At 44.9% G+C, this 26,061-nt stretch overlaps 1 protein-coding gene across 4 annotated transcripts in view; it reads right to left on the reverse strand.

The window, feature by feature from the left end:
• Positions 1 to 26,061, reverse strand: part of BCL7A (BAF chromatin remodeling complex subunit BCL7A) — a 120,062-nt gene that overhangs the window by 10,329 nt on the left and 83,672 nt on the right. For all 4 annotated transcript variants that reach the window (XM_033957338.1, XM_033957335.1, XM_033957336.1 and 1 more), the window contains 2 exons: positions 24,602 to 24,698; positions 6,508 to 6,678 (listed from right to left, as the gene is read on the reverse strand). In XM_033957338.1, the coding sequence (XP_033813229.1) occupies positions 6,508 to 6,678; positions 24,602 to 24,698 (268 nt within the window). The remainder of the gene's footprint in view (positions 1 to 6,507; positions 6,679 to 24,601; positions 24,699 to 26,061) is intronic.

A 26,061-nucleotide genomic window follows, 5' to 3' on the forward strand; every position in this document is an offset into this window, starting at 1 on the left:
GCGATCTGATGGAATTTGAACGAAGAGAATAACCTTCCTTGATGATTGTGAGCACCCAGAGGTCAGAAGTGATTAGTTCCCAGCGGTGATAATAATAATGAAGACGACCTCCGATGGGAAGAGAAGACAGAGTGATAGACATTATGCTCTGGCTAAGATGGTCAAAAAGGCTGTGTGGGCTTGGACGCAGCCGGTGTTTGAGGTTTCTGCGGACGTTGCTGGCACTGTTTCTTCTGCGGTGGTCTGGAATATTGTGTAGACTTGGGAGAATAATACCTCTGATAAGAGGAAGATGGTTTGAATCCCCGGGAAGCAGAAGATTTGGCCTTAGGTCTGAGCAGTGTGGCAAAGGATTTCTCATGTTCCAACAGTTTTTTAGTGGCATTTTCAATGGAGTCTCCAAAGAGTTCATCACCAAGGCAAGGGATGTTCGCTAATCTGTCCTTGAAATTAGGGTCCATATCAACGATCCTCAACCACGCCAGCCACCGAATGGCTACTGAGAATGCTGTAACTCGAGAGGTCATCTCAAAAGCATCATATGCCGCCTGCACCATATGTACTCGAAGTTGCGTGAGAGTACGATGCATATGTTTGAATTCTGACAGGTGATGAGAGGGTAAATATTTGAAAAAAGTTGGCATAGTCTTTATCCAAAATTTAAAATATGAAGTAAAGAAAAAATTATAATTCAAAATTCAGTTGGTCATCATAGAGTTTTGATATAATCTGCGACCAAATTTGTCCATACAGTAGCGTACACTTTAGAAGGATTAGACTTCTTTAGAGAAGATTCCACCACCAAAGATTGGTGTGAAAGCTGAGGCTTCTCAAAACCTTTACATTGGATGACCTTGTAGCGAGAGTCCATTTTGCCAGGAATTGCTGGAATCAAATATGACGTGTCTAAATTTTTTTGAAAAGTGTGTTTAAGGATGCCATTCATGGGAAGCCTAAGCAATTCCTTAGGAGGATGTTTAAGTTTCAACTCCTCCATGTACTCCTTGCTATACTTGGAGTCTGCTTCTAGATTAATGTTAAGGTCTTTACTTATTTGATGAATGAACTGAGTAAAAGAAACTGGTTCATATGGTGAAAATTCTCTCTGAGAGGTGAAACGAGGAGAACCCATGAACCTTCTGCCACCGAGTAAGAAGGTGAAGCTGCATGAGCATGCTTGAAGTGAATGTCTGAATACTCAGGCATGAAGAATAAGAATAGCGCTTCCTAGAGCGTTGTGGAGTGGATGATGTAGAACGCTTCCTCTTAATAGAATGTGCAGGTGAGAGATGTTTAGATTTGGAAACATGCTTCCCTGATTTAGAAGATTGCAATGAATGTTTAGAGAGACTGGATCCGTGCCTCGAAGTATGAAGATGCCTTTGCTGACACTCCGAGGAAGAATGATGCTTCGGTGGAAGAGATCAATGCTTTGATGAGCGTTTAGGAGAAAATGATCTCTGCCTCAATGATCGATGCTTAGGAGAGGATGATCTCTGCCTCAATGATCGATGCTTAGGAGAGGATGATCTCTGCATCGATCATCGATGCTTAGGAGATGATGATGATCTCTGCCTCGATGATCGATGTTTAGGAGAGGATGATCTCTGCCTCGATGTTGAGGTGAAACTTATCGATGCTTCGATTATCGATGCTTCTTCTATATAGGCGAAGAATAACGCTTCGGTAGAGAGCTACGCTTTGAAGAGCGATGCATTGGTGAAGTCTATCGATGTCTCGAAGACCGAGGCTGTGAAGCATGGCTCAATGATGAGGATCGATGTTGTCAATGCAGCATCGATGGCTTGACACCTTCCAGTGGCATGGAGTGATGCTCAGGCTGGACTGGTATTGGAGGTGCCAACATGAGAGTAAACATGGCGAACATGTCACCAAACTCCCTTCGAAAGAGAGCATCGAGCTTCTCTTTAAAGACATGCACTGATACCGTAGGTCTAGAAGTTGGTAATACCGGTACTGGAGTGCGCTCTGAAGAGGAAGACATCGAAGAAGATGCTCCTCAACACTTGGAGGCAAGCTGCATAAGAGGTCTCTGAGTGGCCGGCATGAATGGACTTAATGCCTATATGGCCTGAGACTCTGTCTGGGAAGCTGGTGGCTTCTTAGCTAACTTACCTGACTCGGATGGTGACATCGACTTGGACATCGATGCTTCGGACGATGTCAATGTTTTCCCTAAGGTCGATGGTTTCCCCAATGACGCTGGTTTGCTCGATGTTGAAGCCGAAGTCAATGGCTTAACTGGAGTAGGATCCTTATTACTGAAGATCTTACTTTGTTTGGTACGCCATTTTTTTATGGATCGCTTCTGTAGAGTGGCACAGTGCGAACAAGACTTCACACAATGGTCTGGGCCCAAACACTGAATGCACCACTTATGGGGGTCTGTTAGCGAAATCATGCGCTGATACCTGCTACACTTTTTGAAACTGGTAATCAGGTGTGACATGGATGGAAATACTGCCTCAACCAAATCAAAGGCTTGTCCAAAGACTGAGGCGGCAGACATGGCCCCGCCGTCAAGAATGGCTGAAAAAAGAAAACGAAATAAAACAAAATATTTTTTGTTTTTTAAAAAAAAATTTATTAATAGAAAAAGAAAAGATCAACTGATATAAGACGCAAAAAAACAAATGGATAAAGCCCGTGGCTGAAAGGCACTAGGAAATTCACACAGAATGCAAAGTAGGGACTTCTCAGCTCTGTGGAAAAACTAGAACTGAGGAGACAAGCACCCTATATCGGGCGGGAAGGCACTCTTGCATGCGCGGTGTGGCAGGCGTGAACTTTCTAAAGTTCTTCAAGCTGTCCGTATCGGGGCTCCATAGATGACATCACCCATACGTGAGAATATGCTGCATGCTTGTCCTATGATAATGGTTTACATCAATTTCAGGTACTCAAAGCATTTTTCCCTGTCTGTCCCGGCAGGCTCACAATCTATCTAAATGTACCTGGGGCAATGGGGGGATTAAGTGACTTGCCCAGGGTCACAAGGAGCAGCGTGGGTGCTGAGGCTATAGCTTTAAACACTGCCCCACACTCTCTGACACTTGACAGATTTTGGAAACCCAAGATGGAGTTATGATTATATGAGGCATGGTTTGAGAGTATGGCCACAAAAGGAGATTATGTACTTACCCTGGTAAGATCTTTTCCAATAGATAGGTGAGACATTCTAGACCAGGGGTGGGCAAACTTTTTGACTCGTGGGCCACAATGGGTTCTTAAATTTGACAGAGGGGTTTGACCAAGAGCAACTTTCTATCCCTCCATCCCTCCTATCCCCCTGTGCAGCAGACCCTTGCCCAGCTTCTATCCTTCCCTCCCTCCCACCCATCCCTCGTGCAGCAGAACCCTTGCCCAGTTTCCATCCTTCCCTTCCTCCCATCCCTTGTGCAGCAGAACTCTTGAGCACCCGCCCCTGCCGCGCAGCCAATCCCCCACTGAGCCTCCATCCTTCCCTCCCATCCGAACCCCGCTGTCCGCAAGCCCTACATACCTCCCTTCAGAGCAGCGTCAGGCCAGCAGCACTCTAAACAGGCTGTTTTGCGGCCTTCTCTTGTCGGGACCTTCCGTGTGCCGCTTGACTGATGATGATTGCGATCGACCTTTTGGGCAACCCTGGTTTAGAATGTCTCACTTATTGCACTGGAATATGAATTACCAGATCAAGCTAGACCATTTCCTTTAGTGTTTGGATAGGGCACACTACAGGGACAACTGGTAGCCAAATATGTACTTTGGAGTTTTACAGATTTAAATAATCTTGTGAAGTTTGAAAAATTGATTGCAGGATATGCTTTATGTAAAGGGGATGTTAAAGTAGTTTTGTGTAAATTGTTAGGTTCTGGGATGGAAGTAGTAATGCACAGCAGGAATATGGGATGTATCTATGGTAGATTCACAGCTTGACAGAGTAGAATGTAATAGATTCAGAGGATATATTTCCATATGTGAGAGATCTCGGTTCTCTTATGGCAAAAAGGTTTAAAATTGGGAAGATACAATACAATATTTAACAGGCTTTCATGGTAGTTGGGAATAACAGACGGGGGGAGAGAGGTTTGATACTCCTGGTATGCTGTCTATTTCATATCAATTCTTGAAGGCAGGATTACCAAAATCTTTACAGCAGAAATCAGGGATTGAGAATAAATCTTGGACAGAAATACAATCCCATATTCTGCACATATACGGCTTTAGCCAAAGAAACAGAAAAAACCTATTAAAGAATTGCAGGATATGCAGCAGAAACTGTGCACTGCAATTAAAGGGGAAGCTCAGAATAGTTCACAGGTTACTCCTGGAAATGAACAAGAAATTATGATACAGGCAGCACATATAAATTGGATGCTACAGAGGGGGAGGTTTCCAAGGGCAGTCAGATTTAGACAGCAAGTACAATGCTGGTCATGTGGTAAGATGGGACACTTTAACAGAGAATGTAGGTCCAATGCTTCTGGTGGCTGAGAATACAGACATGGTAGGTTTGGCACTCCACAGGGGCAGAGGCAGAGGACAGCATGCTAATCTTTTGTTTCATGAGCAAATCCAAGGAAATTTTTGTGGTTTACCTGCAATTACATCACTTTCTATTCCAGAGATAAATTAAAAAAGATTTGACATCAAAATGTAAACATTTCTTGAGAAAGAACTGAATATTTCATAGGGTGTCCTAATTTTTTCACATGACTGTATATATATTTAGAGATACATTAGTTCCTCAGTAGTAGTGCTACTTCAGCACAAAAGTATCTAGAGGGGGAGTGTTAGGAACAAATTTAGAAATTATATTATTTTATCTCTATGAATTGGGGATAACAGGATTAGTGAGATGTATGCTAACTTAAAATGGAAGACAAGGGAAGTTGTCTCTCTCGAAAATGGCTGACAAGCTTGTGCTTGGCATAATTTGACTGTTTTTCAGAATTAGCAGATGCTCTTTGGCCTGTTATCTAATAATTGGTATGGCCACATGTTTAAGTTGGACCCAAAGCAGCTGACTCATGCGAGGAAGCAATAGGGCTGAAGAACAGACTTATCACATGACATGCCTAGATGTGAGGAGCATGATGTCCTAGACCTGGAAGAGGTTCTGGGAAAAGGAGAATGGCATGCACATGCATCTACCTATTGGATGTTAGGGACGGGAGGTATGGCATAAACCAGCCAATGAAGAGTGGCTGCTATTGTGTATTTTCCCCCTCCTTATAAGGTCTGTGTAAAGATGACTTATGCCCTAAGAAATGAATGCATGAAAATTTGGGACTTACATGGTATAATTTTTATGGATAAAAGACTATTCAGAGGTAGATTAGGGGGGCTGCAGCTGGTTACCTTCCACTGAAAGCACATAGCTGCGCGGGCCTTTCCAGAGAGAGATGCGTGGGTAATATATCTCTTTGACTTAATTTTATATTCTGTAGTTACAATTATGATATTGGGGAACTAGTGTTTTGGTTTTAGTTAAGGGAACATAGAGTAAGAGCTAGCTGAATTACAAAAGTGATCATAAGAACATAAGAATAGCCTTAATGGGTCAGACCAATGGTTCATCAATCCCAGTAGCCTGTTCTCACAGTGGCCAATCCAGGTCCCTAGTACCTGGCCTTTGAAAGACATATGTTTACCTCCAGTTATATATTACCAGCTGTACTAAGTTCTTTTCTTTGTAATTTTGCTGAATTAATTATTTTAATAAACTTATCTAATTATTCTATGTTACATTTTTCTTTGTCATATGTTAGGGCGGTATAGTATATGAAGGGTGATTTTCTGAACCTGGGAACCGTTTCCTAACATTAGCTTAATAAAATATAGATCTTTGGGTGGAACATAGCCAAAAAGTGCACACATTTGGTAGATTGCTCAGTGCAGTTTACCATAACATGCTTTGATTTTAGGAAAAACATTAACCACTGGGGGATTAAGAAAATGACCTCCTGATCCCTTTAGAGTTCTGCTCAATAAGAGCACTTTTCTGAAATCTAGACATCCTGGGTAGCAGATATAAATCTCCACATGGATCTGTTAGTATACAGACCTTCATTCCCCTTCTGAAATGGGTAGAAAGCTGGAACGCTCTTCCGGAGGCTGCTATAGGGGAAAACACCCTCCAGGGATTCAAGACAAAGTTAGACAAGTTCCTGCTGAACAAGAACGTGCACTGGTAGGGCTAGTCTCAGTTAGGGTGCTGGTCTTTGACCAGAGGGCTGCCGCGTGAGCAGACTGCTGGGCATGATGGACCACTGGTCTGACCCAGCAGCGGCAATTCTTATGTTCAGTTTCTAGCTCCATCCATAACCTGCTCAGACTAAGTCTTCTTGTTTGACTATTTTTCAGTTTTAGATGTGTATATCCCAGCTCGTAAAATTAGAAAGTTGACCACGTAGACCTTGGTCCATCAAAGCTCATGCCTCAGATCCACTTCCATGTTATTTCCCTGACACTGGTGTGAATGGGACATGAAAAGTTCTAGATTACCTTCAGAATCAGGCTGTTCGCTTGTGTTTGTAGGGACTTCAGACCTGCCTAGCTCTGGGCCATCAGCTTGTGTTGAGCAGCAGTTCTGCTCCGGTGCTGGGCTGGAGTTACTGCTGTTCTCTTGCTTTACTGGAGAACCATCAGCTATTGAACTCTGGTTGCTGTTGTCATCTGATGGGAAAGTAGGAAGGGAGAAAAAGATTTATTTTTTTAAACAAAAACTAAAAATAAACAAGGGTATGTTTATAAATTACACAGACATATTTCAACCTAGTAGACTCTAAATTTAGACAGTTGTAAAAAAATACCCAAAGGTTACACAATGATAAATTTAGCACTGTACAGCTTCAGAAAGAAAGATTATTCTCACCTTGATAATCTTTCCTGTACATGGGTGTAGAGATCCTGCATGTTCCCTGCAGAAGGCATCAGTCATTTTCTTGGCTCCACCTCTTTCCCCAGAGGGCTGTGTTGTAGTTCCTCAGTTTGTACCAAAGCAATGGAATATTTCTATATAATCAAAATATACAGGAGGTGGCTCAGGGAAACTCCCTGATGAACAATTGTTTTGTTCTGCTCTGTAATACCATGCATAAACCACATGAATTAAACACAAGGTGGAATAAAATAGCCACCTACTTGAGCGCAACTTGCACTAACAGTTAAAGAGTTCTTACCAATTCTTGTTGGGCTCTTGAATTGCTGAAGCCTCATCACTTTGCGACACTGCTTGACAGGGGATGCAAACGTGTTAAGACATACCTGACTAAAGCAGACAGTCTATTATACTGCAATACATTTCTTGGAACCCCAAGCAGGCGAAGTAACAACTGATGAATGAGTTTCAGGACCTCTACACCCATCTACAGGAAAGAAGATTATCTTGGTAAGAACCTAATCTTTCTTTCTAGTGCAATGGGTATAGAAGTCCTGAACAGCTGTGATGTACCTAAGCAGTCCCTAGAGTCTAGGGTGGGACAGATGAGGCTACTGTCAGCACCGAGGACCCAAAGGCTGTGTCCAGGCTAGCCACTACATCCTCCCTGTAAAACTTTGTAAACGTACATAAGGGGGACCATGTCACTGCCCTACAAATTCCTTTGGGTGGAATTGCCTGGGACTCCACCCAGGAAGCTGCCACACCCCTGGTGGAGTGTGCCTTTAATGAAATCGGGGATTGCTTTCCACTCCCAATGTATGCTGCAAATATGGCCATATGGACATCTTGGTTATGACCTTCAGCAAGAAGGAAGGGGCTGTGTGTATTGATACTCCTACCTCAGTAAATCTGAGGAACGGTTCTCTATAGGACAAAACCTGCAGCTCCGAGACTCTTCTCACTGTGGCGAAAGCTACCAAAAATACCGCCTTCACTGCAAGATCCATAAGCGACACCCCCTGTAAAGGTTCATACGGAGTCCTACAGAGGGCCTTCAGGACTAGGTTAAGATTCCACATCAGACAAGACTGTCTTGCAGTGAAAAAATGTTTCCTCCTATTTGTTTTAGAGATATTTACATGTAATTTCATCAAATGTTCCCTGATCTTTGTACTTTTTGAAAAAGAGTCGAAAATCCAATTCACTTTTACCCATTCAATGCCACTCAGATTTTGTAGACCTTAATCATATCCCCCCTCAGATGTCTCTTTTCCAAACTGAAAAGCTCTAACCCCTTTAGCCTTCTCTCTTATGAGAGAAATTACATGCTCTTTATCAGTTTGGTTGCTCTTCTTAGAACATTTTCTAAATCTGTTATATCTTTTTTGAGATATGGTGACCAGAACTGAAGGCATACCTAACGTGACCAAACGTCCTGTTTTGAACGGGATCATCACGTTTTTAGGTAGCCTATCCTGTTGTCCCCAAGCACAACTTTGGGACACTGAAATGTCCCGTTTTCAGAAAGAGAGCAATCCACTAACAATTTCAAAAAAAGGCGCTGTGCTTGGGGACAACGGGATGCAACTTTACAAGCGATGTGCCCACAAGCCTTCTCTCCCCCCCCCCCCCCCCAACGACAATTCTAATGTAGGAGAGGAAGTTCCTGGCAAGCCAATCCCTGCCTAGCTGGCCCGGAATTTCCTCTCCGACATCAGAATTGAAATCGGGGGGGGTGGGGGGGGGGAGGGGAAGGCTTGTGGGCCCGCCACTTGTAAAGTCACTGCACGTACATGGCCTGTTGCTTCGTTGGAATCGGGGAAACAGGAAGAAATTTGCGGTGGTGGCTTGGAGAAATCAGTGGTGGGGGGGCAGGGAGAGAAAGAAAGAGACAGATATCTACAATGTTATTACCTAAAAATTAGTAGATGTCCTGTTTTGAGGAAAAAAAATTAATGGTCACGTTAGGCATACCCAATATGAGGTCACACTATGGAGCGAATACCGATGCATTATAATATTCTTGGTCTTAATACCATCTCTTTCCTAATAATTCCTAGCATTCCATTTATTTTTTTGGCCACCGCCACACACTGGGCAGAAGATTTCAGCCTAGTATCTACAATGACACCCAGATCTTTTTCTTGGGTGCTGTCTTTAAGGTGGATCCTAGATTATTATTCCTAATATGCTTCACATTAAATTGAATCTGCCATTTCAAAGTCCAATCTTCCAATTTCTTAAGGTCTACCTGCAATTTTTCACAATCCACACGTGTTTTGATAATTTTGAATAGTTTTGCGTCATTTGCAAATTTAATTACCTCATTACTTGTTCTAATTTCCATATCATTAATGAATATGTTAAATAGCACTGGTCCCAGTAAAGAACTCTGCAGCAATCTACTATTTACCATTCTCCACTAAGAAAAATGTCCATTTAACCCTACCCTCTGTTTTCTGTCCAACAACCCAATTTCTAATCCATAATGGAACACTGCCTTCTATCCCATGATTTTTTAATTTTCTCAGAAATCTCTCGAGAGAAATTTTGACTAAAGCTTTTGGAAAATCTAGATACAGTACAACAACTGGTTCACCTTTATCTACATGTTTATCAAGCCTTCAAAGATCACTAGCAGTAGATCAGCAATTTCATATTTAAATTCTTTTCGTACCCTTGGGATGTATACCATCTGGTCCAGGTGATTTATCACTCTTTATCTTATCGATCTGGTTCACTACGCCTTCCAGATTCACTGATATTTTTTCCAGTTTCTTTGTATTACCATTCTTATGGCTAGATCTCTTACATCTTCTTCTGTAAGACCAAAGTAAAGAATTCATTCAGTCTCTCCCTATGGCCTTGTCCTCTCTGAGTACCTCTTTTGCTCCTTGATGACAGTTCCACAGTTTCCCTCATAGGCTTTCTGCTTCCAATATAACTGAAAAAGTTGTTACTGTGAGTTTTTGCCTCTGTGGCAAGCTTCTCTTCGCATTCTAAACTTCTTTATCAGTGCTTTGCAAATTAACTTGCCAATGCTTTATGTTGCTTCTTATTTTCTTCATTCAGATCTTTTTTTCCATTCTTTGAAGAATGTTCTTTTGGCTCTAATAGCCATGCGGGCTGTCATATGCTCTTCTTTCTGCCTTTAGTAATCCATGGAATACATCTGGTCTGGGCTTCCATGATGGGATTTTTAAACAATGTCCATGCCTGGTTTAAAGTCCTATACTTTACGGTTAATCCTTTTAGCTTCTTTTTATCCATTTTCCTTATTTTATCGTAGTTGCCCTTTGGAAAATTAAATGCTGCTACAGTGCTGACTTCATTTCAGATATCAGCTCAAATTTGATCATGTTATGATCAACATTTTACAAAGAACCGATGTGCCTCCTCTGCCTGAGCCTAAAATTGTTGGAGCTTTTTATCAATGCTGCCTCGATAGCAGCTGTTACCTTGGCAGTTATCTCCGCTGTCCAGGCCAAGCTGATGGTATTTGTTGGGGGCGAATATGGTGCCACCATTTTCGAGTCAGCCTGTTTTAATCATTTTGGATACCATACGGGGCCAATTTGCGAAGGGTATGTTGAACAAGTGATGAGAAAACAGTAGGAGGTTAGAATGTCCTATTGATATTTATCAATGACCTGGAAAAGGAGAAAAAGTGCGAGGTTATAAAATTTGCAGATGATACCAAACTGTGCGGCAGAGTTAGGTCCAGGGAGGAGTGTGAGGACCTGCAAAGGGACCTGGACAAGCTGGAAGACTGGGCAAACAAATGGCAAATGCGCTTTAACATGGAAAAATGCAAGGTCATGCATATAGGGAAAAAGAACCCGTTGTTCAACTACAAATTGGGGGGGGCATTGTTGGGAGACAGCAGACTTGAGAGAGACTTGGGTGTGCTGGTGGATGCATCACTGAAGCCATCTGCACAGTGTGCAGCAGCCTCGAAAAAAGCCAACAGGATGCTGGGCATCATAAAGAGGGGCATAACAACCAGGACGCGGGAAGTCATCATGCCATTGTATCGAGCGATGGTACGTCCACATCTGGAATACTGTGTTCAGTATTGGTCGCCGTACCTCAAGAAGGACATGGCGGTACTTGAGAGAGTCCAAAGGAGAGCAACGAAACTGGTAAGAGGGCTGGAACACTGCCCATACGCCGAGAGGTTGGATAGGCTGGGACTCTTCTCTCTGGAAAAAAGGAGGCTCAGGGGAGATATGATAGAGACCTTCAAGATCATGAGGGGCATAGAGAGGGTGGATAGGGACAGATTCTTCAGACTGAAGGGGACAACAGGTAGGGGGCATTCGGAGAAACTGAAGGGAGATAGGTTCAAAACAAATGCAAGGAAGTTTTTTTTCACCCAAAGGGTCGTGGACACTTGGAATGCGCTACCGGAGGAAGTGATCAGGCAGAGTACGGTACAGGGATTCAAACAGGGATTGGATGGATTCCTGAGGGATAAAGGGATCGTGGGATACTGAGAGAGGTATCCAGGTAATAAGTATAGAAACCCAACCAGGTCGTGCATGTGCAAGACCGGATGGTTAGGACTTCGATGGGAAGATAGGACTTCAATGGGAAACCAAGGTGGCAAGGGAGCCCCTTCTGGTGATTCAGACAGGTCGTGACCTGTTTGGGCTGCCGCGGGAGCGGACTGCTGGGCAGGATGGACCTATGGTCTGACCCGGCGGAGGCACTGCTTATGTTCTTATATGAAATCTGACGTTTAATGCATAGATTCTGAAAGGCTGCACGGAGCTCCGCTCAAACCCTGCTGCTCTGTGGCATGGCAACACGTGACTCCTCTTCCATCGCACCTTTAGTGTATGCATTAGCGGGTCCTCCTCTGCTTCTATCCTGTTAGTGGTTGGCGTACCCCAGGGTTCTGTCTTAGGACCTCTTCTTTTCTCTCTCTACACCTCTTCCTTCAGTACCCTGAGCTCCTCCCATGGCTTCCAGTATCACCTATATGCTGATGACTCCCAGAACCACCTCTCTACACCCAAAATTTCACCTAAAGTTCAAGAAAAAGTCTTAGCCTGTTTGACTGACATTGTTGCCTGGATTTCTTGCTGCCATCTGAAACTAAACATGTCCAAGACTGAGCTGCTCCTCTTCCTCCATTCTGCATCTCTGTAAATAATACTATTACTAACCAACAAATGTGTTCATGCTGCAGCCCCTCAGAATTTCTCCTCATACGCCTCCCTGAGAACTCACCAACTACCTAGTTGACCATAATATACTTCATTCCTCTCAATCAGGATTTAGATCTCACCACAGCACGGAAACACTACTAGCAACACTACTAGACATAGCCCGACAATACCTCAGTAAAGGACACAGGATCCTAATTATCCAACTAGATCTTTCCGCCGCCTTCGATCTAGTTGATCACACCATATTACTCCAGATACTTGATGCAATTGGGATCTCAGGGGTGGTTTACAACTGGTTCCAAGGATTCCTTAAAACAAGAACGTACAGAGTTAAGACAAACAACACGAAATCTAACCCATGGTCAAATCCATGCGGAGTCCCGCAGGGGTCTCCACTATCGCCCATTCTATTCAATCTCTTCATCTCCTCCCTCGGTACCACTTTAGACAACCTAAATGTAACATCATTCAGCTACGCAGATGACATAACTATTCTCCTCCCCTTCGAAACCCAAGACCACACCTCAACAGGACACCTGGAAATAATTCTGGATGAAGTAGAAAAATGGATGACAAACCACAAACTGAAACTAAACTCGGACAAAACCAAATTCCTAATGCTTGAAACGGACAAAAACCCATCCATAACAGACCTAGAAATTAAAGCAACCAAATACCCAATCCAGACCTCACTCAGAATCCTGGGAGTGCTGATAGACAGATGCTGCACTATGCAGACTCAAATCAACAAAACTACCCAAAAAGCATTCTTCACAATGCGCAACTTAAGAAAAATAAGGAAATTCTTTGACAAAGAACACTATAGGATCATTGTACAATCCCTGGTACTAGGTCTTATGGACTACTGCAATATCCTATATCTACCATGCCCCACAAACATGATCAAAAAACTTCAAACCGTTCAGAACACAGCTCTTAGACTAATCTACTCACTCGGAAAATTTGACCACATCACCAATGCCTACCTAGACTCACATTGGCTACCGATTCGAGCCAGAATTCAATTCAAACTATACTGTCTACTCTTCAAAGTAATTAACGGTACTGCACCTACCTATCTAAATGATCGCCTAAACCGTAACCTTCCACCCAGAAAGCACAGTTACTTACCGTAACAGGTGTTATCCAGGGACAGCAGGCAGATATTCTCACATGTGGGTGACGTCATCCACGGAGCCCCGATGCGGACAGCTTTTCAAGCAAACTTGATTGAAGATTTCAAGTTTGCTAGTGCTGCACCACGCATGTGTGTGCCTTCCTGATCCACTAGAGGGCGCATCCCCTCCTCATGGTCTTCAGTTTAGATAGCTAGCAAAGAAGCCAACCTTGGGGAGGTGGGCGGGTTGTGAGAATATCTGCCTGCTGTCCCTGGATAACACCTGTTACGGTAAGTAACTGTGCTTTATCCCAGGACAAGCAGGCAGCATATTCTCACATGTGGGTGACCTCCAAGCTAACCAAAAAGGGACGGAGGGAAGTTGGCAATTCAAGAAAACAGATTACGCAAAACCGACTGGCCAAACCGGCCATCGCTCCTGGACAGAGTATCCAGACAGTAGTGGGAGGTGAAAGAATGAACCGAAGACCAAGTGGCAGCCTTGCAAATCTCCTCGATAGGCGTTGACCTGAGGAAAGCTACAGAAGCCGCCATGGCTCGGACTCTATGTCCCGGGACTCGACCATGCAGCGCGAGACCAGCCTGAGCGTAGCAAACCAGCAGCCAACCAGTTGGACGAGGTGCGCTGGGAAACAGGGCGTCCCACCCGAGTAGGGTCGAAGGACAAAAACAATTGAGGAACCGTCCGATGAGACTGAGTGCGTTGAAGATAAAAAGCCAACGCCCTCTTACAGTCAATCGTATGAAGCGCCACCACGCCAGGATGAGAGTGGGGCTTTGGAAAAAAGACCGGAAGAACAATGGAACGATTGAGATGAAAGTCCGAAACCTTCTTGGGCAAGAACTTGTAATGAGTACACAGGACCACTGTGTCCTGATAAAATACAGCAGAAGACGGGTCCGCAACCAGAGGTTGCAGCTCACGGACTCTACGAACAGACGTGAGACCAACCAGGAATACCACCCGCCAGGTGAAACAGATCAAAAGAGCGTTATCAATGGGTTCAAACGGAGGTTTCACCAATTGAGCCAGGACCACCCTAAGATCCCAAACCACCGGAGGGGGCTTGAGCGGAGGATGAACATTGAAGAGACCCTTCAGAAAGCGGGAAACCGTTGGATGGACGGAGAGCAGCTTCCCATCCAGCGGCCAAGGAAAGGCAGCAATCGCACAGAGGTGGACTCGGATAGATGTCGATTTGAGACCAGACTGAGACAAGTGGAACAGAAAATCCAGCACTGAAGGGAAGGAGGCAGAGAGTGGATCCATGCAGTGCTCAGCACACCACGCAGCAAATCAGGAGCATTTCTGGGAAAAGCATTGCCGAGTGGAGCCCATACGAGAAGCCTCGAGAATATCCCCACCGACTGAGAGAAACAGAAGGAGGGAGGCACGTTGCGAGGAACCAAGCTGATAAGTGTAGAGACTGCAGATTGGGAGGCAACAGAAACCTCAACACTGAGACAGCAGAGAAGGGAACATAGGTAGAAGCAGAGGCTCCCTGACACGCTGAAGGAGCAGGGAGAACCACAGCTGTCAGGGCCACAGAGAAGCCAGCAAGATCATGGTGGCGCAGCCCGACAGGAGGTGCATCAAAGATCTGAGAATCAGAGTAAAGGGAGGGAACGCATAGAGGAACCTGCCCATCCAATCGAGAAGGAAAGCATCCACCTCGATGCGAACCCGGAAGAACAACCTCGAGTAATATCGAGGCAACCAGTGAGTGAGGGGCGAAGTGAACAGAACTACCTGTGGGGTTCCCCACCGAACAACCACATGCCGCAGAGTCTGAGAATGGAGCGACCATTCATGCGGCCGAGAAGGGCGACTCAACGTGTCCACCAGACAATGCTGCTCGCCCCGGAAATACACCGCCCAAAGAAATAAGTAGTGGTGTAACGCCCCCTGCCAATGACGAAGGGTTTCCCTGCAAAGTAACAGGGAACCTGTACACCCTGGCTTGGTCACAGAATACATCGCCACCGGGATGTCGGGACGCACCAGGACCCCGCAATCTTGCAACCAATAACGAAAATCCACCCCGGCATTATAAATGGCCCGGAGCTCCAGCAGATTGATGTGGCTGCGACGGCCCGCACCCAACCAAAGACCCTGAGTCCGAAGGCCATCGAGGTACACCCCTAAGCCTATGCCGAGGAGTCCATCGGCAGAACCTTCTGATGCGGGGATATGAAGAGGTGGCACACCAACGAAACAAGCGTGTCAAGGAGGGAGGCACCACAATGTGCTTGGAAGCGGGATCCCGATCCTGCCACCACTGAGATGCTCGGGTCCAGCGGGGAACACGAAGATGAAACCAGGCGAACATCGGGACATGAACAGTGGAGACCCATGATCCCAAAAGGATCAACATCAGCTCGGCCGAGGCCGAAGACTGCGGAGACACCAGCTGACTCAAGCGCAGACAGGCGGCCTGCCGAGGCAGAAAAGACCGGAGGCGGACCGAGGACAGAGGGGCCACCTTCCGGCATAAACAAACAAGGGCCACCCCCTGAGGCCGAGACAAGAAGGAGCGCAGACAAACTGGGTCCAGGTCCGCCCCAACGGACTCCCGAGACTGGGGTGGGCAGAGTCTGAACCAAGTTTCCAAGTTTAATATGTATTTGATTGATCGCTTTATCAATTTCAAAGCGATTAACACACGTTTAAAATTACAATATATAAAAAATTACAATATATTAAATTATTAAAAAAAAAAACACGACAAAACATAAACTAATTACAAGACAAATTGGAAACATTAGGATAAGTAGGGGGAGAAATTACAATATGTTTGAGCAGAGTGGGAAACAAATTAAGGAAAACACATATGGGTGGGATAAGAGGGGAGAAGATTGAAAAAATATTCTAGCAATAAAAAATGAATTGATTCCGAAACTTGTAAAAATATGGAAGAAGAAGCCGAATAAAATTAAATAATAAAAGCGTCGTTAAATAAAAAAGTTTTAAGATTACTTTTGAATTTGTCCAAATTAGATTCTTCACGTAAGTGGATGGGGAGAGAATTCCAGGTTTGGGGCGCTGTAACTGAAAAGATATATTGTCGACGCGTATTGATTATTTTTAATGAGGGAATTGTTAATAAGCGCTGTTTCTCTGATCTTAAAGTTCTGTTAGAAGAATAAGGAATTAGTAATTTATAAATGAAAGCCGGAGATTTAAATAGGAGGGATTTAAATGTAAGTAAGCAAAGCTTATAGATTATTCTATGGGCCACAGGGAGCCAATGGGCCTCCTTAAGGAGAGGAGTAATATGATCAAACTTTTTAGCTTTTGTGATAAGTCTGATAGCTGTATTTTGTATGATCTGCAAACGTTTAATCTCCTTTTGTGCAATACCTTTAAACAGTGCATTGCAATAATCTAATTTGGATATAATGAGAGAATGAATGAGTATCTTTAAAGAATCAGTATTGAATAATTTAGAGATAGATCGTATTTGTCTAAGTCTAAAAAATGAAGACTTAATGACGCTATTGATGTGGTCATGGAAGGAAAGTTTGTTATCGAGAATAACTCCGAGTATTTTGGTTTTTTGTACCACTTGTAAAGGAAGTCCAAGTATGGAGATTGGTGAGACAAATGTTGGATTATCTTTCCAGGGAAAGAGCAGTACATTTGATTTAGTGATGTTTAGTGCTAGACGATTATTGTTTAACCAGTGGTGTACTTTTTCGAGTTTTGTATTAATTAGAGTTATATCAGAGAAATTATTAGGGTCGATTGGATGTAAAAGTTGTATGTCGTCGGCGTAGGCGAATGTAGTGAAGCCGATGGATTGACATAAAGTCAACAGAGGTGCCAGAAATATATTAAATAAAAGTGGAGATAATATAGAACCTTGAGGTACACCATGCTTAGTAGAGAAAGTGTCAGAAGTTGTATTATTAAAGGAGACAACAGAGGTACGATTTGCGAAATAAGATTGGAACCAAGCTAAGACTTGATCTGAGATGCCTATTGATTGAAGTCTGTCTATTAATAAATCATGATCAATTGTATCAAAGGCCGCCGAGAGGTCTAAGGAAACTAAAAGAACTGACTGATGATGGTCCAAGAAATAGTGAATAGAGGTGGTCATACCGATTAAGGAATGCTCCGTGGAATGATATTGTCTAAAACCTGTCTGATTAGGATGAAGAACGTTAGTTTTTTCAATGAAGTCGGAAATCTGATTGAATACAACCTTCTCAGTCAACTTAGCTAGAAATGGAATATTGGCTATGGGTCTATAGTTTGTACAATCTCCAGCACTGATTTTTTGGTTTTTTAAGATGGGGTGAATAATTGAGTGTTTCCAATCATTTGGCATGATGCCTTGTGCTAAACTTTCACTGACTAAAGTATGTATTGGTGGTCCGAAAATGCGAAAAAAACGTTTAAGAAGAAAAGGAGGAATGGAATCAGTCTTAGAGCCTTTTATATTAATAGTATTTATGATAGATTCTAATTCCGTTAGACTAGGTATGTTAAAGAAGGAGCATCTGGAAGAGAATGAGATGTCATCAATAGGTGGTAGATTAGATTTAGAGATTGAGTTTATTGTGAAGGATGATCTAATGTCTTCTATTTTTTTAATGAAATATAGAGCAAGGTCATTGGCTGTGAGATTAATCTCGACTAGAACTAGTGCAGGTCACGAAGGGCCTGGACCAGACGCAGATGGGAGGATGGGAATGCCCAACCGACAGAAGCGAGGCTATACTCCCGGTGCGTAGACACGGAGACACCCCTCCCGAAGGGAGGGGAGGAATCCCAGAAGGAGAGCAGCCCAGAGGCTATGCGAGAATAGTCAAAAAGACGGCCAGGAGTCGCCGAAGCCGGCGACTGGACCATAACCCGGCGCTGCTGCAGCTGTTGCGGTTGCTGCGAAGGAGGCCGAGAACACAAGAAAGGTATCCAGAGGGCCCCTCCGGAGAAGGAGTCCAAACCACCAAGGCAGACGGGATTCAGCTGAAGGCGTCCCGATAGGCGAAGGACCGGTCGCGTTCTGAGAGGCGGTTAGTGGCCACCGCAAGAGAGGCCTCAAGAAGCGCAGAACTCACGCAAGTAAAAGTGTCGAGACGATCCTGGAGGTTCGGATTCTCAGCCACACTCTGCGCCAAGCGAGATAACGCAAGGCAGGAGCAATAGAGCCGGAGCAGGGAGAGAGTCTCCTCCAGGCAACCAAACTCCATACTACAAGATTCCGTCACGGCTGCCCGGAATGAACCGAAGAGAAAGCGGGGAACCCTTTCGAACAGGAGCTGGAGACGCCGAGGCACAGAGCCCCAGACGACGTCGAGACACTAAGCCCCCGTCGATAACGGGGCGAAAACCCGCAGTCGACGCCGAGGCCCAAAGCCTCAGCCGCTGCCGAGATATAAAGCCCCCAGCGACGTTGCGGCACCAAGCCACAGTCGACATCGAGACACAAGGCCACCGCCAACCAAAGGGCAAAGCCCCAAGCGACGTCAAGTCACAAAGCTCCAGTCGACGGCGAGACACGAAGCCTCGGCAACGACGAGGCACAGATCTCCAGCCGACAATGAGGCCCCCAGCCTCAGTCGACGTCGAGGCACAAGCCTCAGGCGCCGTCGAAGCACAAGACTCAGGCGCCGTCGAAGCACAAGCGTCAAGTGACGCGGAGCACACGGCCGCAGCAGACGTCGAAGGTACAAAGCATCCGTCGACGTCGAGACACCCAGCCTCAGTCGACATCGAGACACCAAGCCCCAGTCGACATCGAGGCAGAAAGTCGAAGCACAAAGCCTTAGACGATGTCAAGGCACCAAGCCGCCTCCTACGTCGAGGCACAGGGCCTCAGGCGGCGGTGAGGCACCAAGCCACAGTCGACGTCGAGGCACCAAGCTGCAGTCGACGTCGAGGCACCAAGCCGCAGTCAACATCGAGGCACCAAGCCGCAGTCAACATCGAGGCACCAAGCCGCAGTCGACGTCGAGGCCCAAAGCCACAGTCGACGTCGAGGCACAAAGCCACAGTCGACGTCGAGGCACAAAGCCACAGTCGAGGTACGAAGCCCCAGTCGACATTGAGGCACCAAGCCCCAGTCGACGACGAGGCACCAAGCCTCAGTCGACGAGGCACCAAGCCTCAGTCGACGTCGAGGCACCAAGCCTCAGTCGACGTCGAGGCACCAAGCCTCAGTGGACGTCGAGGCACGAAGCCTCAGTCGACGTCGAGGCACGAAGCCTCAGTCGACATCGAGGCACCAAGCCCCAGTCGACGACGAGGCACCAAGCCTCAGTCGACGAGGCACCAAGCCTCAGTCGACGTCGAGGCACGAAGCCTCAGTCGACGTCGAGGCACGAAGCCTCAGTCGACGTCGAGGCACGAAGCCTCAGTGGACGTCGAGGCACAAAGCCTCAGTGGACGTCGAGGCACGAAGCTTCAGTCGACGTCGAGGCACGAAGCCTCAGTCGACGTCGAGGCACGAAGCCTCAGTCGACGTCGAGGCACGAAGCCTCAGTGGACGTCGAGGCACGAAGCCTCAGTGGACGTCGAGGCACGAAGCCTCAGTCGACGTCGAGGCACGAAGCCTCAGTCGACGTCGAGGCACGAAGCCTCAGTGGACGTCGAGGCACAAAGCCTCAGTGGACGTCGAGGCACGAAGCCTCAGTCGACGTCGAGGCACGAAGCCCCAGTCGACGTCGAGGCACGAAGCCCCAGTCGACGTCGAGGCACGAAGCCCCAGTCGACGTCGAGGCACGAAGCCCCAGTCGACATCGAGGCACGAAGCCCCAGTCGACGGTGAGGCACGAAGCCCCAGTCGACGGCGAGGCACGAAGCCCCAGTCGACGGCGAGGCACGAAGCCCCAGTCGACGGCGAGGCACGAAGCCCCAGTCGACGGCGAGGCACGAAGCCCCAGTCGACGGCGAGGCACGAAGCCCCAGTCGACGGCGAGGCACGAAGCCCCAGTCGACGGCGAGGCACGAAGCCTTAGTCGACATCGAGGCACGAAGCCTCAGTCGACGTCGAGGCACGAAGCCCCAGTCGACGGCGAGGCATGAAGCCTCCACATCGAGGTTCAGAAGTCGGCACCGTACCAATGAAACTGGTAATAAAGGTGCAGCAGTGCGCTCCATAAAGGACAACCTCGAGATGAGTATTCCCATGAAAGGAGGCACGCTTCAAAGGTATCGTAGAGGCGGGCACGACTGCACTCGATGCCTGGAATGCCTGAGACTCAGCCGGTGGCATTACCGAGGTAACGCAGCTAGAAGAACAGAAAGAAAGAAAGAAGACTTACCGGGGATCGAAGCTACTCAGTCCGATTCCAACGAAGGAAAAATGGTCCTGGCCATCCTGCTCACACGAGGTGAGCCCAGAGAGAGGCCAGGGAAGAAGAAAATACAGCTGCAGCCAAATGAGGCCTAGCCGCATGGCTGAGGCCCAAGAAGGGCCTGCTGGTGGAACCAGCAGAAACACAATAAAAAGTCCTTTTTTTTTTTTTTTTTGAAACAAAGAAATACACGATCAATCAACAAACGCACAGCGACTCCCTAACAAAATAAAGAAGTCGCGGTGCTAGAAAGGCACTTATAAGAACGCAGAGAAGAGAGACAGGGCTTTCTGGCTCCACGGAAAACTAAGAACTGAAGACCATGAGGAGGGGATGCGCCCTCTAGTGGATCAGGAAGGCACACACATGCGTGGTGCAGCACTAGCAAACTTGAAATCTTCAATCAAGTTTGCTTGAAAAGCTGTCCGCATCGGGGCTCCGTGGATGACGTCACCCACATGTGAGAATATGCTGCCTGCTTGTCCTGGGATAACAAGAAGAATACTGACATCATTCTCATACCCACCACTCAAGGGTACTCATCGCAAAAAGCTTTATGATAGCCTCCTGGCAACACATGCAGCAAAACTCGAACCTTCCATCACCAGATTGTTAACCACAACATCCGACCTCAAGAAATTCCGTAAAGAAATCAAAACACTGCTGTTCAAAAAGTATATACAATCTACCTAATCTCCCTCACCTCATCCCCCAAGAAATCATAACACTGCTGTTCAAAACATCTTCCGATGTTATTAAGTCTTTACCATCATTCTGTTATTAAGTCTATATCCTCAATCTGTATTCTCCAATGTCATGTACCCTCCTGGAAATGTCCAGTTCTCTTCTTATGTAATCCGCTTTGAACCGCAAGGTACAAGCGGAATAAAAATCACTAATGTAATGTAATGTAATGTAACTCAGTTCCTCAGATAAGATGCTTTTATCTGTACCCCTTTTCTCCTCCTCTGACAATTCTAGACTTCATCCATCAAGCCCCACCCCTTCCCTTGTTTAAAAGTAAACTGAAAACCCATCTTTTTGATATAGCCTTCAATTCATAACCCTATTCCCCCACTGCTCACCACCCTAGCCAGCAAATTAACCATCCCAACTGCCATCCTGTTCTTATAAAGTGCATTCACTCTGCAGCTTCTCGATATCTCTTTTCTCTCATCCTACCCTATTCCCCTCCCCGAGAATTCCATTCATTGGGCAAGACTCTCTTTTCTGTACCCTTCTCTTCTATTGCCAACTTCAGACTACATTCCTGCTGCACAATACACCTAGAACAGACTGACTGAGCCAGTATGTCAAGCTCTGTTCCTGGCAGTATTCAAATCCAGGCTAAAAGCCCACTTTTTTGAGGTTGCTCTTATTTATTTGTTTAGATTTGTATCCCGTTCTCAGGAGCTCAGAACGGGTTACAATTGACATTCACAATAAAGTTACAGGACAATAAAATTATACGTATTCGAAGAAGAGACAGGTGAGAAGACATAGAGAAAGAAGGTGAGGAGAGCAAGGAGTTAAAGGAAAGGGAGCAGGGAACAGGAGAGTGGGAGGAGAGAAGGAGAGAGGGAAAAGAGAAGTAGATAAAGAATGGGAGCTAGGAGGAGGTTGTTAGCACTGTTCAATTGAAGAGATGGGTCTTCAGAGGTTTCCGGACAGACATCAGGGAGTCTTGTGATCTTATCTGGGCAGGCAATTGGTTCCAAAGATGGGGGATGAAGTGGCTATATGAGTGTTTATGAGCTGCTTCCTAATTCCCCCTCGCTTGAGAAACTCCCTGATCCTCTACTTGTCCTGTTTGTCTGTATGATTAAACTGTAAGCTCTATAGAGCAGAGACTCTCTCTCGAATGTTTTAATGTACCGTACTTTATGCATGTGTGTATTTTATAAAATAATAATAATTTATTTCTTGTATACCGCTATACCAGAAGTTCAAAGCGGTTCACAACAAAGGATACATAGAAACATAGAAATAGACGGCAGATAAGGGCCACGGCCCATGTAGTCTGCCCACCCCAATGACCCTCCCCTACCTTTCTCTGTGAATAGATCCCACGTGTCTATCCCATTTGGCCTTAAAATCAGGCACGCTGCTGGCCTTAATAACCTGAAGTGGAAGACTATTCCAGCGATCAACCACCCTTTCAGTGAAAAAGAATTTCCTGGTGTCCCCGTGCAGTTTCCCACCCCTGATTTTCCACGGATGCTCCCTTGTTGCTGCGGGACTCTTGAAAAAGAAGATATCTTCTTCCACCTCGATGCTGCCCGTGAGATACTTGAATGTCTCGATCATGTCACCCTCTCTCTGCGTTCCTCGAGTGAGTACAGCTGCAACTTATCCAGCCGTTCCTCGTACGGGAGATCCTTAAGTCCTGAGACCATCCGGGTGGCCATTCTCTGGACCGACTCCAGTCTCAACACATCCTTACGGTAATGCGGCCTCCAGAATTGCACACAGTATTCCAGGTGGGGTCTCACCATGGATCTATACAATGGCATAATAACTTCAGGCTTACGGCTGACGAAACTCCTGCGTATGCAACCTATGATTTGCCTTGCCTTGGATGAAGCTTGCTCCACTTGATTGGCAGTCTTCATGTTCTCACTGACGATCACCCCTAAGTCTTGTTCTGCTTCAGTTCTTGTTAGGATCTCGCCATTAAGGGTGTAAGTCTTGCATGGATTTTGGCTGCCCAGGTGCATGACTTTGCATTTTTTGGCATTGAAGCTGAGTTGCCAGGACCTAGACCAGCGCTCCAGTAGGAGTAGGTCGTGCATCATGTTGTCGGACATTGAATTTATGTCTGTTGTGCTTTTGCCCACTATATTGCTTAGTTTGGCGTCATCGGCGAATAATGTTATTTTACCTCGCAGCCGATATTTAAAATACAGAATTAACATTTGATATCTAGTGCAGAATAAAAACAATCAGTAAAAGAATACATCAGATAAAGTCAGTAAAAGTTAAGACAATAGTTCAATTGCAAGTAAAAAGCTGTTAAAAATCATAATAGATTTGACAGTAACATAGCTAAGAGGAAAACATATCAAACAGGCGTGTTTTTAGTGATTTTCTAAAATCAAGATAGGAAGTGGCCTCAAGTATTAATCTTCCAAGCCATGTATTCAGTTTGGCGGCCTGGAATGAAAAATTTCTGTCAAAGAATTTCTTGTATTGACATGATTTAAAAGGATAATTAAATAGTGGAGATGATGCGGTATATAAACTTAAGGTTTAGTTTAGTTTAGGTTTATTCTTCGAGTACTCCTATTGGAACTATTCATGGAAAACTGGGAGGCAAGATAATCAGGTAGCATCCCAAAAACTGCTTTGTAACTAATGCAGGAAAGCTTGAACATAACTCTAGACTCCACTGACAACCAGTGAAGTTTTTGATAGTAAGGGGTAATGTGCTCCCATTTTTTTAAACCAAAAATGAGGCGAACCGCAGTGTTCTGGATTAGTCTTAGTCTTTTAAGTATTTTTTTGTAAGCCCCTAAATATATAATATTGCAATAATCCAGAATACTCAGAATGGATGTTTGTACCAATAGACGAAAAGAAGGTTCGTCAGAATATTTCTTGATGGTACGAAGCTTCCATAAGACTGAGATACATTTCTTGAATAATAGATCAGTGTGTTTTTCCAGAGTCAAATGTTTATCAAGAGTTACACCTAGTATTTTTATAGATTGTTCAATTTTGTATTCTCGTCCGCTCACTTGAATACATCACAAATCTGCCCCAGCTCCACCCACATTATACTACCAGGAAGGATTCAGCCACACAATGTTATAATGGTCATTTTTCCTCTATATGCAATTATCCCTAATAAGAGTAAAAAAAGTCATCCACCTAGGAAAATGAGCTCTTTATAAACAGGCCACAACCCTCATAAGTAAAATTATGTGCTGATGATTTTTCCACTTTACAAGGGTGTCAGGACCTATTATTTATACCACAGTTGCTGCTCCCCTAAGCCAATTGGGCCAGCCTCAAATTTCTACTTTTTCTTAATTATTCCTTTCCAATCCTCCTATGTAAAGAGCATGTTTTGACATGCTTTATTTTCTTTTCACTTACCATGTATGTCCATCATTCCTGGAGAAGAGCTGTTCTCTGGAGTTGTCAGTTCAGAACCGCACTTTTCATCTTTGGCCTTTTTCTTGCTCTTATTCTTCTGAAAAATAAAATGAGAGAGTGGTTTGTCAGGATAAGGGGGGATTTGCATTAGATTTGTATTTCACTTTTCAACTCAATTCTTCCTTTATCCCATTCAGAAATGTTAGGAGATTAAGGGTTAGACGTATACTATACCCCATATGTCATGGTGGACAGTTATAAGGAAGTTTTTTAAATAGGTCAGAAAAACACCCTACTGCATTAATTTTAATGTATTCATTTCTATTTTCAAAATACTGCACAGTACAAAAAAAAAAGCCCAAAACTCCAAACATTAAAATCCTATATATTGTTAGACACTCATTAAAGTATGACACTTTTACAATTCTCTTTCTAAAGTTCAGAAAGCATGCTTAGCATATAACAAATATGTATCACTATTATTAAACAAAGCATCTTTGTACACTGCCATTAGGTTTCTCTATCTTCATACTTCTGTTTTTTATAATTATGTGCTGCAGCCAAGTCCTAGTCAGTATACTAACCAGTTATTTTTCAATTAAAACTTGCTGATACAACAAATTTTTAAAGCTGCTTTCAAACAACCTACACCTGGTTCTCATGGATCACAGACCAAATGATTTTAACCCTGTTTTCCCATAATATATTTCTCCATGGATATGCATGATAGTGCAGCCACACTTTGAATATTCTTTGCTCTAGCCAGGAATGCAGAACAGCCCTCACTAGCTTGTTTAAACTGTTAAGCCAATACAGTACTTCCCCGATATTCACAGGGGTTCCGTTTCAGGAACCCCCGCGAATCTTGAAAAACCATGAATACGGTTTGTCGTGGGGGAGACTGGAGAGGGCAGCGGGAGAGGCAGGAGAGAGCAGCCAGAGCGCCGGCGAGTGAAGGAAATAGTAACATAACAACATAGTAAATGACAGCAGATAAAGACCCGAATGGTCCATCCAGTCTGCCCAACCTGATTCAATTTAAATTTTTTAATTTTTTCTTCTTAGCTATTTTTGGGCAAGAATCCAAAGCTCTACTCAGTACTGTGCTTGGGTTCCAACTGCCGAAATCTTTGTTAAGACTTACTCCAGCCCATCTACACCCTCCCAGCCATTGAAGCCCTCCCCAGCCCATCCTCCACCAAACAGCCATATACAGACACAGACCGTGCAAGTCTGCCCAGTACTGGCCTTAGTTCAATATTTAATATTATTTTCTGATTCTAAATCCTCTGTGTTCATTCCATGCTTCTTTGAACTCAGTCACAGTTTTACTCTCCACCCCCTCTCTCGGGAGCGCATTCCAGGCATCCACTACCCTCTCCGTAAAGTAGAATTTCCTAACATTGCCCCTGAATCTACCACCCCTCAACCTCAAATTATGTCCTCTGGTTTTACCATTT

The sequence above is a fragment of the Geotrypetes seraphini genome, chromosome 8 (genome assembly GCF_902459505.1).
Source record: "Geotrypetes seraphini chromosome 8, aGeoSer1.1, whole genome shotgun sequence".
Taxonomy (NCBI): Eukaryota; Metazoa; Chordata; class Amphibia; order Gymnophiona; family Dermophiidae; genus Geotrypetes; species Geotrypetes seraphini.